This window comes from Cuculus canorus, chromosome 1, assembly GCF_017976375.1.
Source record: "Cuculus canorus isolate bCucCan1 chromosome 1, bCucCan1.pri, whole genome shotgun sequence".
NCBI classification, from domain to species: domain Eukaryota; kingdom Metazoa; phylum Chordata; class Aves; order Cuculiformes; family Cuculidae; genus Cuculus; species Cuculus canorus.
This window is the reverse complement of record NC_071401.1, coordinates 202,063,798-202,083,593: the sequence shown is the minus strand read 5'-3', so window position 1 is coordinate 202,083,593 and position 19,796 is coordinate 202,063,798. Positions and strand designations below refer to the sequence as shown.

Below are 19,796 nucleotides of genomic sequence, written 5' to 3'. Positions count from 1 at the left end.
ACAAACAGTATTTTTTTTCCTAGCACTCATCCAGATGTGCTTCTATCCCAGACACAGAGGGTGAATGGAAAACAGCCACTGTCTTAGAGAAACACTGTCCTCACCATGCCAGAGCCTTCGGGAACTCTCAGTGCTCACAGCAACGAGACAGAAATATAGTCCAATAAACTCTCTTTGGTATCTCTTTTCAACAGCATAGCAAGTGCTCATCATGGTATTGCAGACAAAAAGAGCTTGAAAAGTATATACATTGGTATTTATGCCAACTTTCAAGCTTTGTTAAAGGGTTCAGTCTTTAGTACCAGCAGAGAGTTGCAAGGAACAGCTCCAGGTTACACTCTTCAGTAGAACAGTTTTGGGTTGTGCTGCTGGGTTTTTTTTTTTTTCTTAATAAAGATTAAAAAGCTTAATTCAATTGACTTTTAGGCCATGCCTACCCTACAACAGCAAGCTTACTGCTATTACGGTACCAGCCTGCTGTCAACCCATAGGGCTGTAGTGTGCCACATGGCTCCAGTAGCAAGGAGAATCCCGTCCGGTAGCATCAAGGGAAAATGTAACACTTCGTAACACTTTGTGATGAGTGTGATACTAATGCTAAGATAAAGAGAGAGAGGGACAGAGGTGGAACTGGTTGTTTCTATTGTACTTTCTAGCCAAGAGTTGACAGAACTTTAATAAAATCGCACCCTTTGCTGTCAATGCTGATAATGGACCATCAGCATTTCCACTCCAAATTCTTATTGTCAGCTGTTTTAAATTCATCTGTAAAATGAGACTAAAATAATGATACAAAGCTCCTGTGATGGAGCAGTATATTTTACAGAGACTGCGATTTTTTTTTTTCATTGAGTCATGATTTTTCCCCAATGTTGTTCACTCCAACATCTAAGAAATAGTTGTTGTTTGTATCTGTAACTTGTTATATTCTGGCCAGCTACAAGAAATAGGCAGCAACGAAAAGACATTGCTTTCCAAAGGCTCTGGGATAGTCCCTGTGAAATTAGTTGGCTGGCAGAGAGTAATTCCTAGCTGTGAAAAGTATTAAAAAATAAAAATACCCTGTCGGCTGTAGAGATAAAGAAACCAGAGACTCAACAGACGTAGAGGCTGGCCTTCACTTTAGCAGGGTTCATAGGACTATCTAAAGAAGCTTGCCACTGCCTGTACTATATTCATTATTCAAAGAGAAGGATTCAGCCTGCAGGGTTGTTTAATCCAGCACTTTTTCAGAAGAGCTAAGTATGCTTTACAAAAATTCATGATTGTGATATCATGTACTAAGCTTCATTATCATGAAAAAGCAGAAGTGAACTGCCTCAGATGATTAAGATTTTAAATCACTTATTGTAAATGGCTTAAGGAAACTTTCAGACCTCCTGACTCCTAGCACTATGTAATGCCTACGTGACCACAGATGCCAACACAGACAGCCACGAAGTGATAGCAGGAGTGTGCAAAAGTAGCCAGAAATGCCCAAGTTTGATTTGTAGCCGTGCCACTGATTTGGTCTCTCATCATTCCTCTGTTATCTTGTTCCTTAAAATAAGGATAGTGGTGCTCCTTTACTTTTGTTTTTTTTTTTTTTTTAGATCAGTGGATCAATATCTCTGTATCAGTCTAGGAATTATTACCATCCGTAATGATGATTAAAAAAATCCTCTTATCCTTATCACAGGAGCACCAGACAGCAAATTATTCTGCTGCATTGCTAAATGTAGTTTTATGTAACAGGTACCAGCAAGAAGTCATTTGGGTTAATAGCATGCACTGAAAAAAAAATGTTAATAACATGTATGGATAGTTGGATATACCATGAAAATTGTGTAACAGCTTCAAATGCATATTCCTACATCTTCTGGGCTCCTAATTGTATGAAATTTTTAGTAAAACATTGCCAGGCAAGTGGATGTTTCTGCAAACATTGATTACAGGGATGTTTTTTCTTGCTTTGCTTTCAGAGCAGGTTAAAAGTGGCGTGGAGAGTTATACCCACCTAAGGAATTTAATTTCACAAAAAGCCATTCATAACTTGCAGATTCAGAGTTTTTCTTGGTGAATTAGTAAGAGAAAATTAGTATTTGCATCATAATTAATTGCAGTAAGGGTAGCTGAGGAGATTTTATGCCTGTTTGTTTTTCCATATGGATAGTTACTGCTTCTTCATGAGCTAAAGTAATGTGAAGTGCCAGCCATGGGATCAGCCTGGATTAGGGGCCACCTTCTGACTTGTGTATCAGTGATGGGGAGGCAAGCATGATGGAAGTGCTGTACTTTGAGTTGCTCTTCAGAAGCACCTCTGTGCCCTATTTCTCTTGCTGTAATATGGTAACATTTTAATTTTTTCCTGATAATTATTGCAGATTTAATATACTTTTTTCCCCAGTGAAACTCTGTCAAAGCTGGGAAGGAATGAACACATCCAAGTAACCAGCATCTCTGCTGGCCTTTAGCTGATAACTCTAGATCTCAGATCTTCACTACTGCTTCTTCACAGCAATCCCTCCCCAGAGGGAAGTCTGAAATCAAATAATTCACAAGAGTTTTTATTCCAACAAGACAGTCATTGAGGCACTGTTAAAGAACGTGGGGTTTGGTACCTGCTTGATTCTGAATTAATGTGTGTTCCAGTTACTGAAGTCTGTGCTTTGCAGAGTGATGAGCTGACTGTCCATTAGAAATGCTTCAAGGGAATTTAGGAAATTTAAACTCTAGGGTCTGTCATCTGGTCAACAGCTGAGAGAAGTCATTAAAGCCAAAGAGGTGATGCATATTTACAGGAGATGCCTCCTGTTACCTTTATGTGCTTGATATGCATAAACTAAAGAGCTTCACTGTGGCTTTTCCAAAATGCTTTACTTTGGGCTGAGTTGTTGCACTTGATCTCAGATCAGTCATTGTGTGTCTTAAATAATACCTAATGACCAAATGACTGTACAAGGAACTATTTTAATGTCTTCATTTGTACCTGAAATATATTTTAACCACTAAGATTTTAGTGTGATGGCTTCATTAGAAGGCTGTTTCCCACGCTGGTCCTTCCTTCAGACTGTGCTGTACTAGCACAGCATAGAAAAGGGAAAGTCTACTTTGCAATTTCAGCTAGAAATGTTTTAACACAACTAGAGTTTATTTTTCTCACACTTAAATTTGCATAGCTTTTTATTTGAGCCTTTTCTTTAAGTAGAGGCTTTCATGTCCAAGAATCCCAAATACTTTTCCCAGGAGTGTTTTGTCAGCTTTTCACTATTATTTCTTTCACAGAAAGTGAAGAAATACCTTGTTTAGGGTGAACTAAGAAGTTGTAGTGCAACCATTACACCACCAGCTGCGCATCTACCATACGTAGTACTGTGATTGCTCAGATGACTTAGAAAATCTCTTGAGCCTTCTTCTGTGTCAGAGGGGTCACTGTATATTTTTTTTAAAAAAAATTGATTACATCTGCCTTTCTTTCATGTCCAGAACTTTAAAGCCATGGGCTTTGAACTTCCATTTTTAACTCTGATTCAAAAATGTCTAGGGGTTTTGCATCTCCCTTGGCTTCATTTAGGGTTTGGGGGCTTTAAAGCCTCTGGTAGACCATGGTAGTTTTGTGGGGGATGTTTCTTGTGTGGGTATGAAATCAAACTGCTTACCTCAAGGCATCTGTACTTAAAATGTCATACTTCACTTGCAGCTCACAAGTATTGATGTTATGTTAGACTGTGTGTGAATTGACGTAATGTTTCAAAACAGTCTATTAAAGCCCGAGATGAGAAGAATCAAGTGAAGTGGGAGCTGAAATGAAGCAATGCTGAGATTTTTTAAATATTTCAAATCATGCAATTGCTTGACCAGAAAGCCCTAGGTTTAGGATGGCACAGGTTGCAGTTCACGTTCTCTCAGCTGAGATGTCAAACGCGATAACTTGTTCCAAAATCTCCTCTTCAGCAGGTTTGGGTGCCTCCCTCAGATTCTGCCTGCAGGAGGAAATGACTTTGAGAAGTCTTTCCCCGGTCAATCATTTATCTAGTACAAGGGATGAGAAGGAAGCCTTGAAGAAGCAACTAAAACTCTTAGACCTCCTTTCTCCCTCCTCTTTTGTTTCAACTAGTGATCCCTGACATTTTGAAACCAGAGGTGATAAATAATTGCAAGGTGACTTGCAAGTTGGCCGTATATACAAAAGGGTATTTTATGTGTGTGTTTGGTTAGGTAACTGCTGGTACAAAATGAAGTAATTTCAAGATGTTAGCTATAGAAACACCACGTGTGTCCTCCTGGAGAGCTGCATAGCTCCAGTAAGAAGGGAGAAGTTCAAGTTTCAGAACTCAGTAGGGTTGAACAGAAATAGTTTGCTTGTAGCTGTTGGCCCACAAGACCTCGGCCCATAGCACTACAATCAATGCAGCATTATAGGAGGAGGTAAGAGGCCATGGAAATCTTTCTTGTTTCCTTGCACCATGAGGCATGAAATCTGATTAGTCTTGTCCTCTTATCATTGTGATTTTTGGTCCGAAAGCTGGCACTATGTTCCCAAAAGACTACCTGTATAATGAGATATAGTGAGTTGACAGTATGCTGAAAAGGGTTTTCCCAGCTCTTGAGAAACTGCTGCAAGAGTACAAGATGGTCCAAGCAGACTTCATCTAGCTTAAACAGGTGAAATCCAGTGTCCTCAGACACCACCTTCTGATTAAATTCTAGGTGTCCAACGAAACCATAGAATCATAGAATAGTTAGGGTTGGAAGGGACCTTAAAGATCATCCAGTTCCAACCCCCCTCCCATGGGCAGGGACATCCCACTAAATCTGGCTGCCCAGGTCCCCATCCAGCCATCCTCCTAAATTGCCCATGTACCCCATATAGGAAAACAAAAGTACTGCCAGTGACTGTGACAGAGAATATGATCATCTCAAAACAGCTTTTCTGAATATCTGAATTATATGTGCAAATTCAGTGACTGAGTTACTGAATCCTGGACTGAATCCTATAATATAGGCTTAGCCTAATTCCAGTGTGGCAGTCTGGTCATGAAGGAAAGGATCCCATGGTTGACAGACAATAAAACATTTAGGATCTTTTGTTTCATACATAATAAAATGTATGTGCACGCATAATAAATATACAAGTTTTCTGTGTAAGTGTCCAGGTTTGGTAGTTAAAAAAGTAACCCTGGAATGTAAATATATGTAGTAATATCTAAAAAGATGGTGAAATTAGCTAGCATTTAATTGGGGTGCTTGATGGTAACAACTGAAGGTCTAGGTTATCAAATAATTCAGAAATAAGGTTGTCTACTGAATTTTTACCATGGTTATTGAGGCAAATTAGGTATTTACTGTGCAAGTGAACAGTGTCCGTCGGTGGGAAATGGCCTGCCGACTAGAGATAACAAGGAGACCTAACCTTGTGACCTCTGGCTGGCAAACCATAATTAAAATGCAGTCCCATCTTTTCTGTGGAATGCTGTTTCCAAATGCTCATATTCAAGCACTATAACCTCATTCATCAGGCATTCTTTTATTGGTAGTTTGCTATACAGCACTTTACAGAAGTCTGCTATGAAGGTCTTTTCACTTATGACAAAGGGAATGGGATCCACGCAAATTATTTGGGCTGGGGAACAGGAGGGAGGTTTCGCAGTAGTGTTGGGCATTGAAAGACCCCAACAGTTGAGCTTTGTGCTTAAAAAGAGAAAAAGCTTAAGGGAGAGAAGAGAGAGTCTACTTTATCTTGAGAGGAGGACCGCTTTATTTCTCTGGTGATTCACATTTCTTTTGAGACTTGCTAATTGCAACATCTCTCAGTAAGTTACTTGCAGCACTACTGCTGGGTAGAAATTGTGATAAATGCATAAACTGTGTCTTACTGATTTTTGTTGACATTTTACATGCTTCTTATGCATTCTAAACATCCATTCGGTAATTGTCACTATGGTACACACTCCCGGATAATGAGAGCCGAAGAAGTGAACGAAGCAGTTTCTTGACTATTATAAAAATAATATTCAAGGCTCTGTATGGGGTTTCTTGCCCTGCCCTCAGGTGTATCTCTGTTCGTGCTCATCCTCCATTGAATTTGCAAGATGATAAATGAAAACCCTTGGTATTATTTCCATGAAAACCCTTGGTGTTATTTCCTCTGTTAATTATAATAACAGAAATGTTTTAAGAGAGATTACTTTGAGACTGATGGTAAATTTAGGCCTCTTTAATTTTAGTGCACAGCAGCAATATGGAATCTAGCAGAGGTACTGTAGTTTATTTACCCTTCTAATGCACATTTTGTCAAGATTGCCATACGGAAAACTGCTTTGTTACATCATTTTCTTTGGCAGAAATTTATTGCTGTATAAGAATAGTGTAGCAAAATGTAGTGTGGCTAAACAGCAGCGAGACATCATCAGCTGTTATGTTACCTGAGGAATACGTACAGTCACAACGCTGCCACGAAAGTTGCGTAAAAGAGTTCTGACTTCTGCTTTTATCATACTCACTTACCAGGCAGAGTTACATAAGTCAGCTTAGGTTCTCTTGTATAAAGGGCCTTTACATTAAAGAGAAAAAACAGTACCGCATGATGCAAAAATGCATTGACTTTATTTTCATGACTAGATGTAGTGCTTTTGGGTAATGATCAGGCATTGCTTTCTCTTACTGTTGTTTGATTAAAATGTGAATACAGTCTTGACTTGATAATCTTACCAGGTACACACGGAGTGAAAAAGAAAAGGTATTTTATGCCTCAAATTGATTTGCATAAACCAAACAATCTGTTGCTTGTTGGATTGCAAAATGGTTTATTTTGCCCATTGGCCACAGGGGCAACAATATTGTAATTTTGATGCCAAAACGTAGCTTTCATGCATTAGCTCTAAAATGACAATATGCTTTAGCCTCTCAGTGCTTAGATTTGCTTCATTTGGAAATCTTTTAAGTAGTAATAATAATAATGTTTTGAGGAAATTGAGTGGAACACTAAATTATTCTCTGAAACCTAAGTTCAAACTGTGCAAGGCTAAGGGAGCTGAAAATCAATGCACTTTTAAAGTCATTAGAGATCACAAGTGAAATAAGTCTGTGTTGCTTTAGCTAAGCTTTTAGTGTGCCATGGTATTATTACAAAATCAGCCTGAATCTACATTAATTTCACAGTCTTTTTCTTTAAGATGCCCAAGGGTGCATGAAGAATAAAATGTAAATCTGAGGAGGCAATGTTTTTATTAGTGAAAAGGGCAGTGAGTCATGCACTAAAAAAGTTGACCTGTACCATGCCCAGTGTAGGTATGAGTGACAATAGGAAAAGGGTGGAAAAATAGCTCAGGCGTTAGCCAACTGGCTTTTCTTTATAATTTAAAATGCCAAGGAGCGAAAAAAGTGATTTTTTAGTTATTAATGCACACAGCTTCAGAATTGCCCAAGTTGGTGGTAGCTTTCATAGATAAAATAATTATACTTGTACCTAGGACCTGGAGAAACAAAAATCATAAAGATTTTTATTTTTAATATATTATTTTCTTAAATGTTGAGATTCCACCTACATTACTGAATTTTGTCTGAGTCTTTTCATACTTAGTTGAAGGGTATACAGTGGAGTTTTTCCTCATCCTTATTTGCGTGGTTGCTCCGGGTGCATCACAGAAATACGTGAGTTTATGGACTCCTTTAATTGCCCAGTTCAGCTGCCAGTGATGCCAGTCATTTATTCACTATCCACAATGTACCTGCACAAAAGCCATAGCAAACAATTGTTAAGGCATGGTCTGAATAGACTAAACTGTGCAATCCAAAGTCTGCATAAAAGCTTTATTTATTTCAAACCCTGTGGCTAAAGAACAAAAAAAAAGCAAAGCAAAACACCAACAAAAAAAATGAAAAAAAAACCCCTACAAGACAAATTAAAGGAAAAAAACCTTTCTCCTCACCCATCCCCACCTAATTTTTTTTCTTTCATCAATGGTCAGATTAGCAAGTCAGCACTGTCGATAAATAAACTAGAGAAGTTGTTTATTTTTATGTACTACTGAGAACAGTGTCGTCTTGTGGCCGTTCTCGTAGACTGTGTTGGTTTAACAAGCGTCCAACCCTTTTGTCTTGTTGTTTTTTGTCTTTCCTGCTCCCTGTCCCCTTGTTCCCACAGGCTGTGCGTTTGTCACATTTTCTACAAGGGCAATGGCACAGAATGCAATCAAAGCCATGCACCAGTCTCAGACCATGGAGGTACAGTACTGTATCATTTGCCCTTTCTTTGTTTTCTTTGTGCAAATGATTGCGAATGGTAAAGCCATGCTCTCCTGGACCAGATCAGACACATGACAATCACAGATTTAAACTTTTTTACCGACTCACTCTGCCTCTCTTTGTGAAGCTTATTTTTATTGATGACCTAAAAGCACACAATAAGGTTGCTGTGTGATATCCAAACACGGCTCCTGATCCTGTTTTCAGTGGCATTCAGTAGAAAATAAAAATGCCATGAATACCACTCCTCAGTCACACTCAGAGTATATCTGATGAGTAAATTAGCTTTGATTTTAACACACACACTTGCCCAAAGAAAAATCTGAGTTTCTTTTGAATAGATTTTTAAGTGTGGTGGTTTGCACTGCTCTGAGGTAAAGCTCAAGAGATTTAACCTGGCCACACTGAGTTACTACTGCACGTGTTTTGCTGCAAATAGAATCTCTTTTTAAGTTAATATAATTTCTCCTTCTTCGTGTAGCCAATAAAAATGCTAATGATGACAGAGCATATCGAAGTGTGGCACTTCCTGCAGAGCTCTGTCGTGGCTGGGTCCCTTGCAAGCAACGCTCTGTATTTCCTCCCAAACTGCCTCTGAGGCCTTGTATTTTATCATGATGAGCAACACAAAACTTTAAACCTACCTGTTCACTTAATGTGAATATAGCTGCAAGCTAACGATGCATTCGTTGGAGTGGTTATTGAATGCTATGGCTTGTCTGCCAATCTCAAAACTTTTTTCAGTCTGTGATTTTTGTCATGGTCTTTCCGAATTTTGCACAAAAATCCGCACAAGTATGAAGTCTTTACTTACTCTGGATCTTCTAGCTTATCACTGGAGAGTGCATGTTATACTGTATTATGTATACTGTATCTTTGTGTAGTGATGATTTTTCTCAGAGGTGGCATTAATGTTATGTGCACTTGTTTCTTTTTTTTTTATTTCTTTTTCCACCAGGATCTTTCAATTTTTTTTTATTTCCTCAGTGATTTTTCTTTGCAATGCTCTAGTCTCCCAAAGCATGCTGGGTGCTAAACAATCATTATTGCGTCATGTCGTTGAGCTGCTTTGTGTAACCAGGCAAAGGGGGAGACCAGGTGGGAGGGTGGAGAGAGGAGAAGAAGAAGGAGAAGATAATAATCAAGCCAGTGCATGAATATGTCACTAACTGTTTCCTGTATACTACAAGTAATGATATCAGCATTGCAAAGCTATTGTCTTTCCAAACATTGTGTTTGAATTTGGTTAAGCTTCTTTTATAATCCATGTGTTTTCTTTTCAGTGCAATGCATTTTTAGACCCTGAGTATACAGTTTTAGATGAGAATCTGCCAATGAGATGAGAATAATTGAAATGATCTTTACTAGAGATGTTATACAACCTATGCAGTCTCACAGTATACGGTGAAGAAAATGCCACTTTGAGTCTCTGAAATAATACTCATAGTAATTTGTCTGCCATGCACTGCTCCATTAATTCAGATCTACGTGTTTTGCTGGGTTTGATTCCGAGTAAAAGGGGAATGTTTATTGGTAATATGGTGGTTTACCTATATTTTACATGTTTTTTTTACTGTATTCTTCTGTCTAGCAAAATGAATTTTACACAGCTCTACCTCAGAAGATGGTAAAACTAAGGAGATAATACTTCCCAGACTAATTGTCCCATTCTTCTGTTACATGCAGTACTCCAAAAGAGGCTGAGTTTTGATGTGATACTCCTGTTGACATTAGTTCTATAGAACAGTTGCTCTTGGATCAAAATACTTCCCAACATCTTTAGAGATATCATCAATGAGATCCTCAAATTGGCAAAGCACTTCCAAATATTTTGTACTATGAACAGCCAGTCTTTGTGTCCATTGAGCTTAGGCTGAGAGACTCTTCCTGGGGAGAAGCAGTACACTGTCCAGCTCTGTGGGTCAGGAACTCAACAGAGTCTGTACGCCCTGCCTTGTCAATGAAAAGAAAAATATGAAAGCAGCACCAGTTGTTGGGAAGAAAATGGCACTAAATGGGTGTAGATACCATGGCATTGAATGAGAAATGGACATGTGCCTTATGTGTGTGCTGGGAGCTTCTTCTCAAGATAGAAAATGGAGGAGTATAAAACAGAAATCAGTCATTAAGGGAAAAAAAAATTTGGTTTCTTTTACCTATACTCTTGTAGTAAGAAGTTGACTTGGGTCAGCTGGTGTTAAATCTCAGCGCTCGGCCTGAAAGAGTGATCCTTGGACACTTTTGTTTCATGTTTTTTTGCAAACAAAAGTGGGCTGGGAGGACAATACATAGTACACAATTACATTTCAACCCAATTACTGCAGATTTTTTTTTTCTGATTTCATTATTTTCAGTTCTTTGATGAATTTCTAAGTGGGCTAAGAAAGAACAATGGGGATGTTAATGTCCAGATAAACACGTCTCAGAATAATGGATTCTCTTACTATGCTTTCTACCTGGTTTTCCGACCTGGTTAAATCAACTGATTTTAAAAAACTTAATTTCTGCTCTAGAGTTTTTGCTCTTCTGCCTGATTTCTGTAGAGATATTTTGTTTGTTCAAGGCATTCAAATGCAACACCAGCAGAAGACACTAATTTGTTATCATGGAGTAAATTTGATGCAACAATAACAACCCTTTTCTCATGTAGAGCCACTTGCTACATATAATTTCAGTCTTCGGAATGTTTGCTCTCTTGAAAATGATGAAGAGATGAAATATAGAGCAAACAGTGAAAAAGTGAATTATAGATTCATAAATTGCAGAGATATTGTTTTTATACAATTTACTGACATTTAAGCAGTCATAAATTTTATGTCAGCTATAGTGTTGAGTGCTGAGCTGCTGAACTGAGAACTGAAAGAGCCATATAATATTTCTTCCTTTGAAATTCATTTATATTTCTTTGGAAATAGACTTGATTCTCCTGTACATCTAGGTGGAAGTCAGCAAGTTCTGGTTGTTCATAGCCCAGTTCTACCAAACCTCATATTAAATAAACCTCATAGAAACAGCTTGCTTTTTTTGTTAGCAAAAACAGGAAAATCTCTCTCACACCCTCTACCCCACAGCAACATTTTTTTTCTTTTTTTTTTTTTAAAGGGTCTTCTTTTTACTATTAGTATAAAAATCACTGGAGAGAGATCATTGTGTAACAAGCTGACTCCTTCATAATTTTTATTTGATTGCTGGAGTGGTACATATCTCCTTTCTTCCTCAGTGAAACACTGAAAGACATTTTTACAATGAAACACACAGGAAAGGACTTGGAGGTGGAATAATAAATCACAAGTGATGATTTTCTAAGATAATTCTAAAGGAAGAGTGTTGATGGGAGATCTTCATACAAGAGATGTTATTATTGTGGTTTATTTCATAATTTCATCTGTTGATTGTGAATATTCTTATCATTTCCTCACCTGGTGTGAGGTTCTTCAGAGAAAAGGTACATGGTTGCTTTTTGTAAATAGTAAAGGACAGGAATTTTGTGAAGATGTTCATGGTGTTGACAGAGCAGTCATGGGAAGAGTTAGGTTAAGTATAACCCACTCCCCATCCCACACTATACACCTTTGGCTGAAGTGCTGCTCTGTTTTTTTGATTTCAGTCATCTTTCGCAGAGTGAAGTTAGACAAAAAAAAATAGTATAGTAAAGCATGATGGGTAGAAGGAAGTTATTCATTGGATCCTGTGAATTTGGAAAACAGTATGCAATGGATTGACAGTTTCTATGACTCATAAAATGCTTGAATTAATTTGAAGAAATGAATCATTGCAGTATACAGTTTGCTCTCCTGATTTGAAAAATACTGGGGGTCTTTAATTTGAAAAGGACCAGTGACAGGCTGATGATGGGCTCTGAAATAAATCTGTTGCTCAGAGTCTATTTACATAGGATACACAAGCCAGCAGCACTGAGCACGACCACACAGCCAGACCGTGGTGGCAGGGCGGTGTTGGCTGTGTGGTCCCTGGCAACAGGGAGGTTGGACACCTCTCCCTTTGGCGATGCCTTGAAAACAGACTGCAGACAAAGCATCACATCCATCTCATCAACTTTGAAGCTTAATTAAAGAGGACTGGTACACTTCACTGTCTCTGGCAGGATGTTTGATAGCTGGAAGGAAAACAGAGCCTGAGGAAAGGTACTATATAAAAAGAAGTGGGGAATCAGTAATTTCTCCATAGCCTCTTTTCCTAAAAAGCTGAAAAACTTAGTCCTTGTGGATCTATGTATGCCAGTCAGAAAGAGTGTGAGCAATCAGTTCGTACCATTGCCGGTGGCACTATGGGACATGGCTGAGCTCATGATGTGAGGGTGAGTCGGTGGGATTTAACGCTTCTGTCTTTCCCAATTTGTCTAACCACAGGGCTGCTCTTCACCAATCGTGGTGAAGTTTGCCGATACCCAAAAGGACAAGGAGCAACGGCGTTTGCAGCAGCAGTTGGCACAGCAGATGCAACAGCTCAATACTGCCACTTGGGGAAACCTCACAGGTCTTGGAGGACTCACGCCACAATACCTAGCTGTAAGTTCATTTCAGAGGCGTTGGCTATATTATACTGTATTTATTTTAAAACCATGTTACATCAGCTGTAGTAAACTCCCTTTATTAAATTCCTAAGTCCTCTGGGATATCTAGCATGTCTTTTTCCATATAAAAGATTCTCCGTGTTTATCACACAGTCTAAAAATAAATAACAAGGAGTAGAGTTTGAATAAATATTTCAAGATGTATCAGTGCTTTCCAAGGCAAGCATTTAAGCTTAGTTGTTTATTTGTGCTGCAAAATAAAAATTTATTCCATTAGTTTGATTGTTCTTTTGAATGTTAGAGTCTGGTTTTTATAGGTGGATAAAATTTAAGTTTTTCCTTAGGAGAGGACAGATAGGCAGCTGAACACTCTAGGGGCCATATCTATATGGTGCAGCCTCTAAACTAGAATGTTGTGGTTCAGTTCTCTAATTTTCCACATTTTCGTTTAGAAAAGGCTTTCAATTTAATGCATGGTCCTGTCAATGCTAAACATGCGTGGTTCACACTACCTTGTACTGGAAGTGAAGGTGGCAGGGGAAAGCAATTTGTTTCTCATAAATTTAAAGTAGTATTTTCCTTGGTCCATTTGTAAGATGAGAAAGAGACATTACCTGCTGCCCCTGTTAGAGAAATGCGAAATCCACAGCCACCGATCTTAAGTCCTGTATGGCCACAAGAGACTCCCCTGCAGCACAGCCTATGTTTTTTGTGGCTCTGGAGTTCAGATCTGGTTGAGTAGCTTTCGGCTAACTTGGGGAGTCCCTGATAGTTCTGAGTTAGACAAATAGATGCATCCATATATTTGTACTATGTATACATAAATACATATTTCGTATGCATACAATGCTTTGGTATAGTGATATAATTATAACAGCAATTTACCTGGCAATTAAAAATATATATTAGTACTCAGGTAGACTAATTGATACTGAGGTAGGCAGATTTGCTGTTTAATGAGTGTCTGTCTGTGTGCTTGATTGATAAAGATAATAAAGAAAATCTGAATTCAGGGGGGGGGAGAGAATGGACCGTGATTGACAGAGATGAGTTATGGTAACTACTAGACTACAGAGGCTTGTAATTAGTCACGCTATGTTGGTTTAAATAGATTTAACACCTGGTTGTTAAAAAGAATAAATTGATTAATTGTTTTAAAGCAGCAATGTTATTGAGTTTCCCTTGTGTCTCTGTGTTTCTTAATAGAGATTAGACATTAATATGGATTTACAGCATTGACTCCAGGGATGTTCATTCCAACAATAGACAGAAGCAAGAGACTATATAAATGTAAAGGAAAGCATAAATGCTCCAAATGTGAAATGATAGCTCATTTTAGTTTTATGTTCATTTGTTACATTAACGTCAGATAGATTGCAGTGGTGTGTTGTTAATTTGCAGCTCCTGCAGCAAGCAACTTCCTCCAGTAACTTGGGTGCCTTCAGCGGCATTCAGCAAATGGCCGGTAAGTTAAAAAACATTTCATTTTGCTCCAGCTATGTTTTGTATTCTTAAGCTATTGAATTCTGTACTTCTAATAATCACATTGTCAGGGGGAATGTTTTTTATTAAATGTGGCAGATGTGTTGGCAGGGGACAGCTCATGGTTCAACATCAATAGAAACACTTTCTCCCCTCTTTCAAAAACTGAAATTAAACTCAGTGCTCCCAGGTTGTGCAAACAGTTTGTCTTGCATTAGTCGCCTGCCATTTGTCCAAAGTAACCAATTGTAAATTGCAGGAGAGTTCTTAGTCCCTGCAGCTGTATCCTACCCTATGAAAAGTGCCAGTACAGCAACAGCAGGATTACATTCTAATTTCCAGGGAGATTTCTGTGTCCTGAAAATTCAAATTAATGGCAGCCCCAAAATATTTTAATAATAGGTGGTAAGTAAAAATGTTCTGATCTTTTTAATGAAACCCAAGATTACAGACCTACCTTCAGTATGAATTTTCAGGCTCTTTTTATAATCATGGAAAATTAAGTGGGTGCCTTTTTGACTTTGGAACCCTAGTTGACAAAATTACACAACAGAAGCCTTTATGTAAAAGTGTAATCTTTAGTCTGGAGGAAAAAAAGAAAGAAAGAAAAGGGTAAAAAATAATCAAAGTGTGAGCGGATTTGAAAGCCAGCTAGTTGGAGGGTTTCTTGGTAATGAGCTGTGTGCCAGTAGTAACTGATGTGTAGTGATTAGCAAAAGGTCACTCCCAGTGTGTGACCTACCATGCTGATACCCTAACTTAACATGATGCTAGAAAAGGCAGCATGTGCAGTAAATCAGAGCACAGATACACATTATGCCTGCCGTGAGAAACTGTTAAAAGGCTTTTTTTCTTGTTAGAGGGAAAAAAAAAAAAGGAAGCACAAACCCCCTAATTTGCTACATTAGTTTATTTTAATCATGAACCCACTGAATCAATGAAATACAACATTGTGCTTGCTTCATCATCACAAAACAAGGGCTGAAATATTTAGAACTCTTCATGAGCACCATTTTCTCACTCTTCTTTTAATCCTGGTCTGCTGCTTCTGATTCTGCTTTGAATGAATTCTGAAATACTTTAACAAGTATAGAAATACCACACCATATAGCTATACCCCACAGGTATTCTTTGCTCAATCGTTATATTATGCCATTATTGCAGTGACATCAGAGACTAATGTGAACCTGCTGTCTGACAATATAAATTGGCCTACAGATGACAATATCTCTGAATTATTCTCTCTTCCTCAGACCTGATGGCAGTGCTTGCTGCTTCTATTGTGTTACACTTGCAATCTAGCATTTTTTCATCAAAAAAAAAAAAAATGTATCTTAATATAAACAGGACAAAGCAGTTCAGTAACAGTTTTATATTTGGTAATTTTGGAAGTATCTTTTAGCTCAAAGATTGTGTTTAATGTTTTCATATTTTGTTAGGTCTACAAAATGAAAGAATTGAGGCATCAAGGAAAAATAATGTGATATCCGTTGCGTTATGTGCACCTTAGAAGTGTTCTGTTCCTCAGTGTTAGTGTAGATTCAGCTTTGTCTCCAAGAACTATGATGAAACTAAGAATTTTAGTCAAGTAATTTCGGGATGAGCTCTCAATCTGAGATGCGGTTTGTTCTCCGAAAATCATATGGTCTTGAGACTAGCAGAAAGTCATCTTAAGAAATCATAGTTGCACATCATTGTTACTTGAAGGATATACCTTCTTGACTACAGATTAGATTGTTAATGCGCTCATCTATGAGATAATTTAAAGACTGACTGCTTCTTCTGGAAAATCTGTATTTTTTTCTTTTATATTCGTATTATAAAAACAGCTTGAAGTTTACTCCTTTCTTTCCTTAAAACATGTATCTCTTAAACCTTGATGTTCAAGGTCAAATTAGTGACATTAAATTTCTCTCTGAGCTGCAGCTGTACAGGAAACCACCAAAGACGAAGCATTTTCATCATTAGGAGTGAGGGTTCATGTCCTCTCTTCAGAGATCATGTAATACTTAGTTATGCTGTGCACCTAGTATTAAAGAGTCGTTTATTATAATAGTTTTGTGAAAGGAATAGAAAATACTCCTGTGTCTGCAGCAAGATCTTGCATTACCTACTGAAGCCTTACTTGAATGTTTGCAAAGACCTAGAGTTTTTTAAATTAAGCTATATACATTCATTTTACAAAAATGAATCTAATATGTATTTTTCATATTTCATATAGCTTGCCTATTAAAATAATATTTCAAGGTGAGGAATAAAATCTAGACACACTTGAGTAAGGTGCTAAAGAAGATCCTTCATTGCAGCTTGCAAGTTCTTTGAACTTTCTGTTTGAGGGGTCCAACTTTTATCTTTGAAGTCAATGGGTGTGCTTACCATGGAATTCAGACACTAAAAGTTTGATCAAAAGCCACGTAAGCCATTGAAATCTCACTCTTACTTGCATGTCAGGGCTATAGCATCTCTTTTGTGCTTAAGTCTCTATGAAGTCACAGTTTGCTAAATTAGAATTTCTCATACAGCCGCTGTCTTGTCCAAAATGAGGGACCTTTGGATCTGCAAGTATTTATTTGCTAAAGCTCATTGTCTCTGTACTGGGCGGAAAGGACGCAGCACACACTCTGCTGCATATGTGAAAAAATATTTGCCATGCAGACCTCAGTGGTATTTTTTCCTAATTCAAAGCAATTTTCTTTGCTAGTAGAGCAAAGACACTGATCTTCAGTGTGAAATTTTAAATTCTTTTTTCCTAACAACTTGCCTCAGTCTGTTTAAAGTAGTTTTTATGGGGCAAAAGCAGGGATTCTTTGGTTTTGTTGAAAGGAGTGGGGGTTTTAGGCATTTTTGGTTGAAGAGAATTAGAGTTTGTTTGGCAGCGAGGGATCCACTCCAAAGAAAAATTGGGATTTTTGTTAAGAACTTGCTAACATACAGACATTAACCACACAGAGCACCAGCTCCAAAAGTGAATGCTGTTCACTGGCCCTACTGTATTTTCAGTGTTGCCTTTGCCCAATGTTCATAAACCATGCATGAAGTCCATGCAAATCATGGAACTGGCTCACTTAAAATTTGTGAAACATTTACATCTGAGAGACAAAAAGCAGCAGTTTGCCATTTGGGTTTCCAAGCTTTAAAGTTCCACACTTGGTTCCACAGTTTAGGTTTTCTCATTTTTATTCAAAAATTAGATGTTCATTAAATTGTTTTATTTCCAGAACCAAGCTGAAAAAAAACAGTTTAGTATGACGAGCTTGGTAATAAAGTTGGGAATGTTGGGAATGCTGCTTTATTGTTATAGTAATGCCGTGGTCTTGATTACAGGAGCTAACCCTACCTTGCTGAATTCTGCTTCACTGTCCGTGGTAAAGCATACAAGCACATACCGTTATCAAGTGTATATTTTATACTGAGCACTTCCTCACATTTCCTCCTTTTCTCTGATACCTGCTAATGCTAATTTAAAGGCAACGTTTTCTCTCACATGTCTCTCAAGCCTCAATGTCTAGCTTGAGCTTTGTCTTTGGGGAAGGCTAATAACTTAGATTAATTACTTTATGCGATTTGATTGTCTTACTTTAAAAAGACAGTGCAAGCTACATTAAGCACTAGGAACCTTTCAAGCAAAAAAAAGATTCCTTCTTCAAATATATACAAATTGCATGGAAAGCTTAGTTCAAAGGAGCTTGTGTCGCTTGAATGTTTACTTTAAATTTGGCTGGTGCTGGATCAGGTCCTAGAAGCTGCAGTTATTTAAGCCAATCTGTCTGTTTAAGAAGAACCTGGAAAGTACTGTATAGGCAGGATAAACATGGAGGGTTTATATTACATGGGGTGATTGTAGAAAATTGAAATATTCAAAAATATATGATCTATGCAGATTTTCTGTTGTCCTTTAATGTGAAATATTTTGGCAGGCATAAATACTTGCTTATTACAGAAATATTGGTATATGTCTGATGATTCAGGGTACATAAACATGTACACTACACATAAAAGACACAAAAGGACTCTTAATTTCATTGAACACTCAGTGTGTTTTGCTTAATGAAGTCATGCAGTAGAAGAAACCACACTTTTGGCTTTTCTTGCTTTGGCTTTGGGATCCCTATACTCTCTACAGCTGGGACTTTCTGTATTTTTCCAATGTATGGGTTTTTTTCCTGGTCCTTTCCAAGCTCTGTCACAGTTTGGTTGCATGTTGGGTTGAACTTCTGGCCTTTTCTGAGCCCTGTTCAATCCATTTCACCCTTCTTCTGTTACCCAAGCCAGATTTCCTCCTGTTGCAGAGTCTGTTGGAGCAGATGGGTGAGAGAAACTCTGCAAGATTCTGCTTTTTGAATATTTTCCTCTAATTGTTGGATTGGCTCAGTGGATCTGGAGGGACCGGTGGGAAGCCAGGACCATCTGCACAAAAGCTCTATGCTTTTGCATTGGCCTAAGGATCCTTTATATCCTCTCACTCTTTGGTGGCTTCATTCCAGCAAAGCCATACTGAAGGAGGGCTTCTGCTATGACCTCTTTAGGGATATCATATTAAAAGTAAAGGTCACTGAGAAACTGTTTCCAGCTCAAGGGAGATAGCTGCTTCTTAAAGATAACTATGAGTTTTAAAAATGTTGACCTCGGGGACTGAAAACATTGAGCTTTTGCAACAGTAATTTTATTGAAAGCTCTGTTTAATTTAACCCCTAACTTTTTTTAGTGACTAAATTACTTCATTTAGCATTTTTGGAGAGGCAAAATTTGAAACAAGTGAGCCTGTTCTCAATCCACATGTCGTTCGTGCTTGCAGGAGAAGGAGAGGCACCTTGAGAGGAAAACCAAGACTCAGCAGTTTACAAGACGTGCTTATTCAGGTGGTAAAAGTGCATGATGTGGAAGTTTGGCCGCGTCTGGGCACAAGATGTGTAGCTCTGTCTGGGTTTTCCGTAAACAGTGAAAGGAAGGAGAAAGGCTTTTTATTGCCTCTGTGGGTGGAATTCATCCCACTGAACCTCAGCAGTTTGGAAATTAGGCGTCCAGTCTCCCTGCGATGTCAGTGAAGTCACTCCCAGGCTGTAATTTATCCTACCAAGGGCTGGGGATGATCTATCTATTTTAGGATTGAATGACTCACCCTCTCACTCTCTCTCCTTTGACTATAACAAGAACCTGGGCAAGTAACTTCTATGCGGATAAAGTTAGATCAGATTAAACTTTCCCACTAGGATGGGAAGTTTCAATTGAGAAAATCATATTTCTTACCAGGAATATGTTTAGAGCGTGCATAACTTGCAAATGTGCTGAAATCCTATGCAAGCCAACTAGTATCACTAACTTTCAGTTGGATTTAAGCCTGTACTCTTAAAAAGCAGGACAGAACTAAATGTGGACTTAAATGCTGTTTTAAGGACTTTGCTAAATAAAACACTAAATGGTCAGGGTACCTTAAACACTGTTCAGATAAGCAGCTGTTCTAAAGATAGGCACAGAGCACATATGGTTTGATGGAGGGAACACTCAGGTCTCCTGTCTGGTTTAATTCTTAGAATATTGCTGGAGTAACATCCCA

At 38.1% G+C, this 19,796-nt stretch overlaps 1 protein-coding gene across 16 annotated transcripts in view; it reads left to right on the top strand.

Annotated features, from left to right (window-relative positions):
* Window positions 1-19,796, top strand: part of CELF2 (CUGBP Elav-like family member 2) — a 549,079-nt gene that overhangs the window by 484,976 nt on the left and 44,307 nt on the right. For all 16 annotated transcript variants that reach the window (XM_054084584.1, XM_054084114.1, XM_054083582.1 and 13 more), the window contains 3 exons: window positions 8,126-8,205; window positions 12,597-12,755; window positions 14,162-14,225. In XM_054084584.1, coding sequence (XP_053940559.1) covers window positions 8,126-8,205; window positions 12,597-12,755; window positions 14,162-14,225 — 303 coding nt within the window. The remainder of the gene's footprint in view (window positions 1-8,125; window positions 8,206-12,596; window positions 12,756-14,161; window positions 14,226-19,796) is intronic.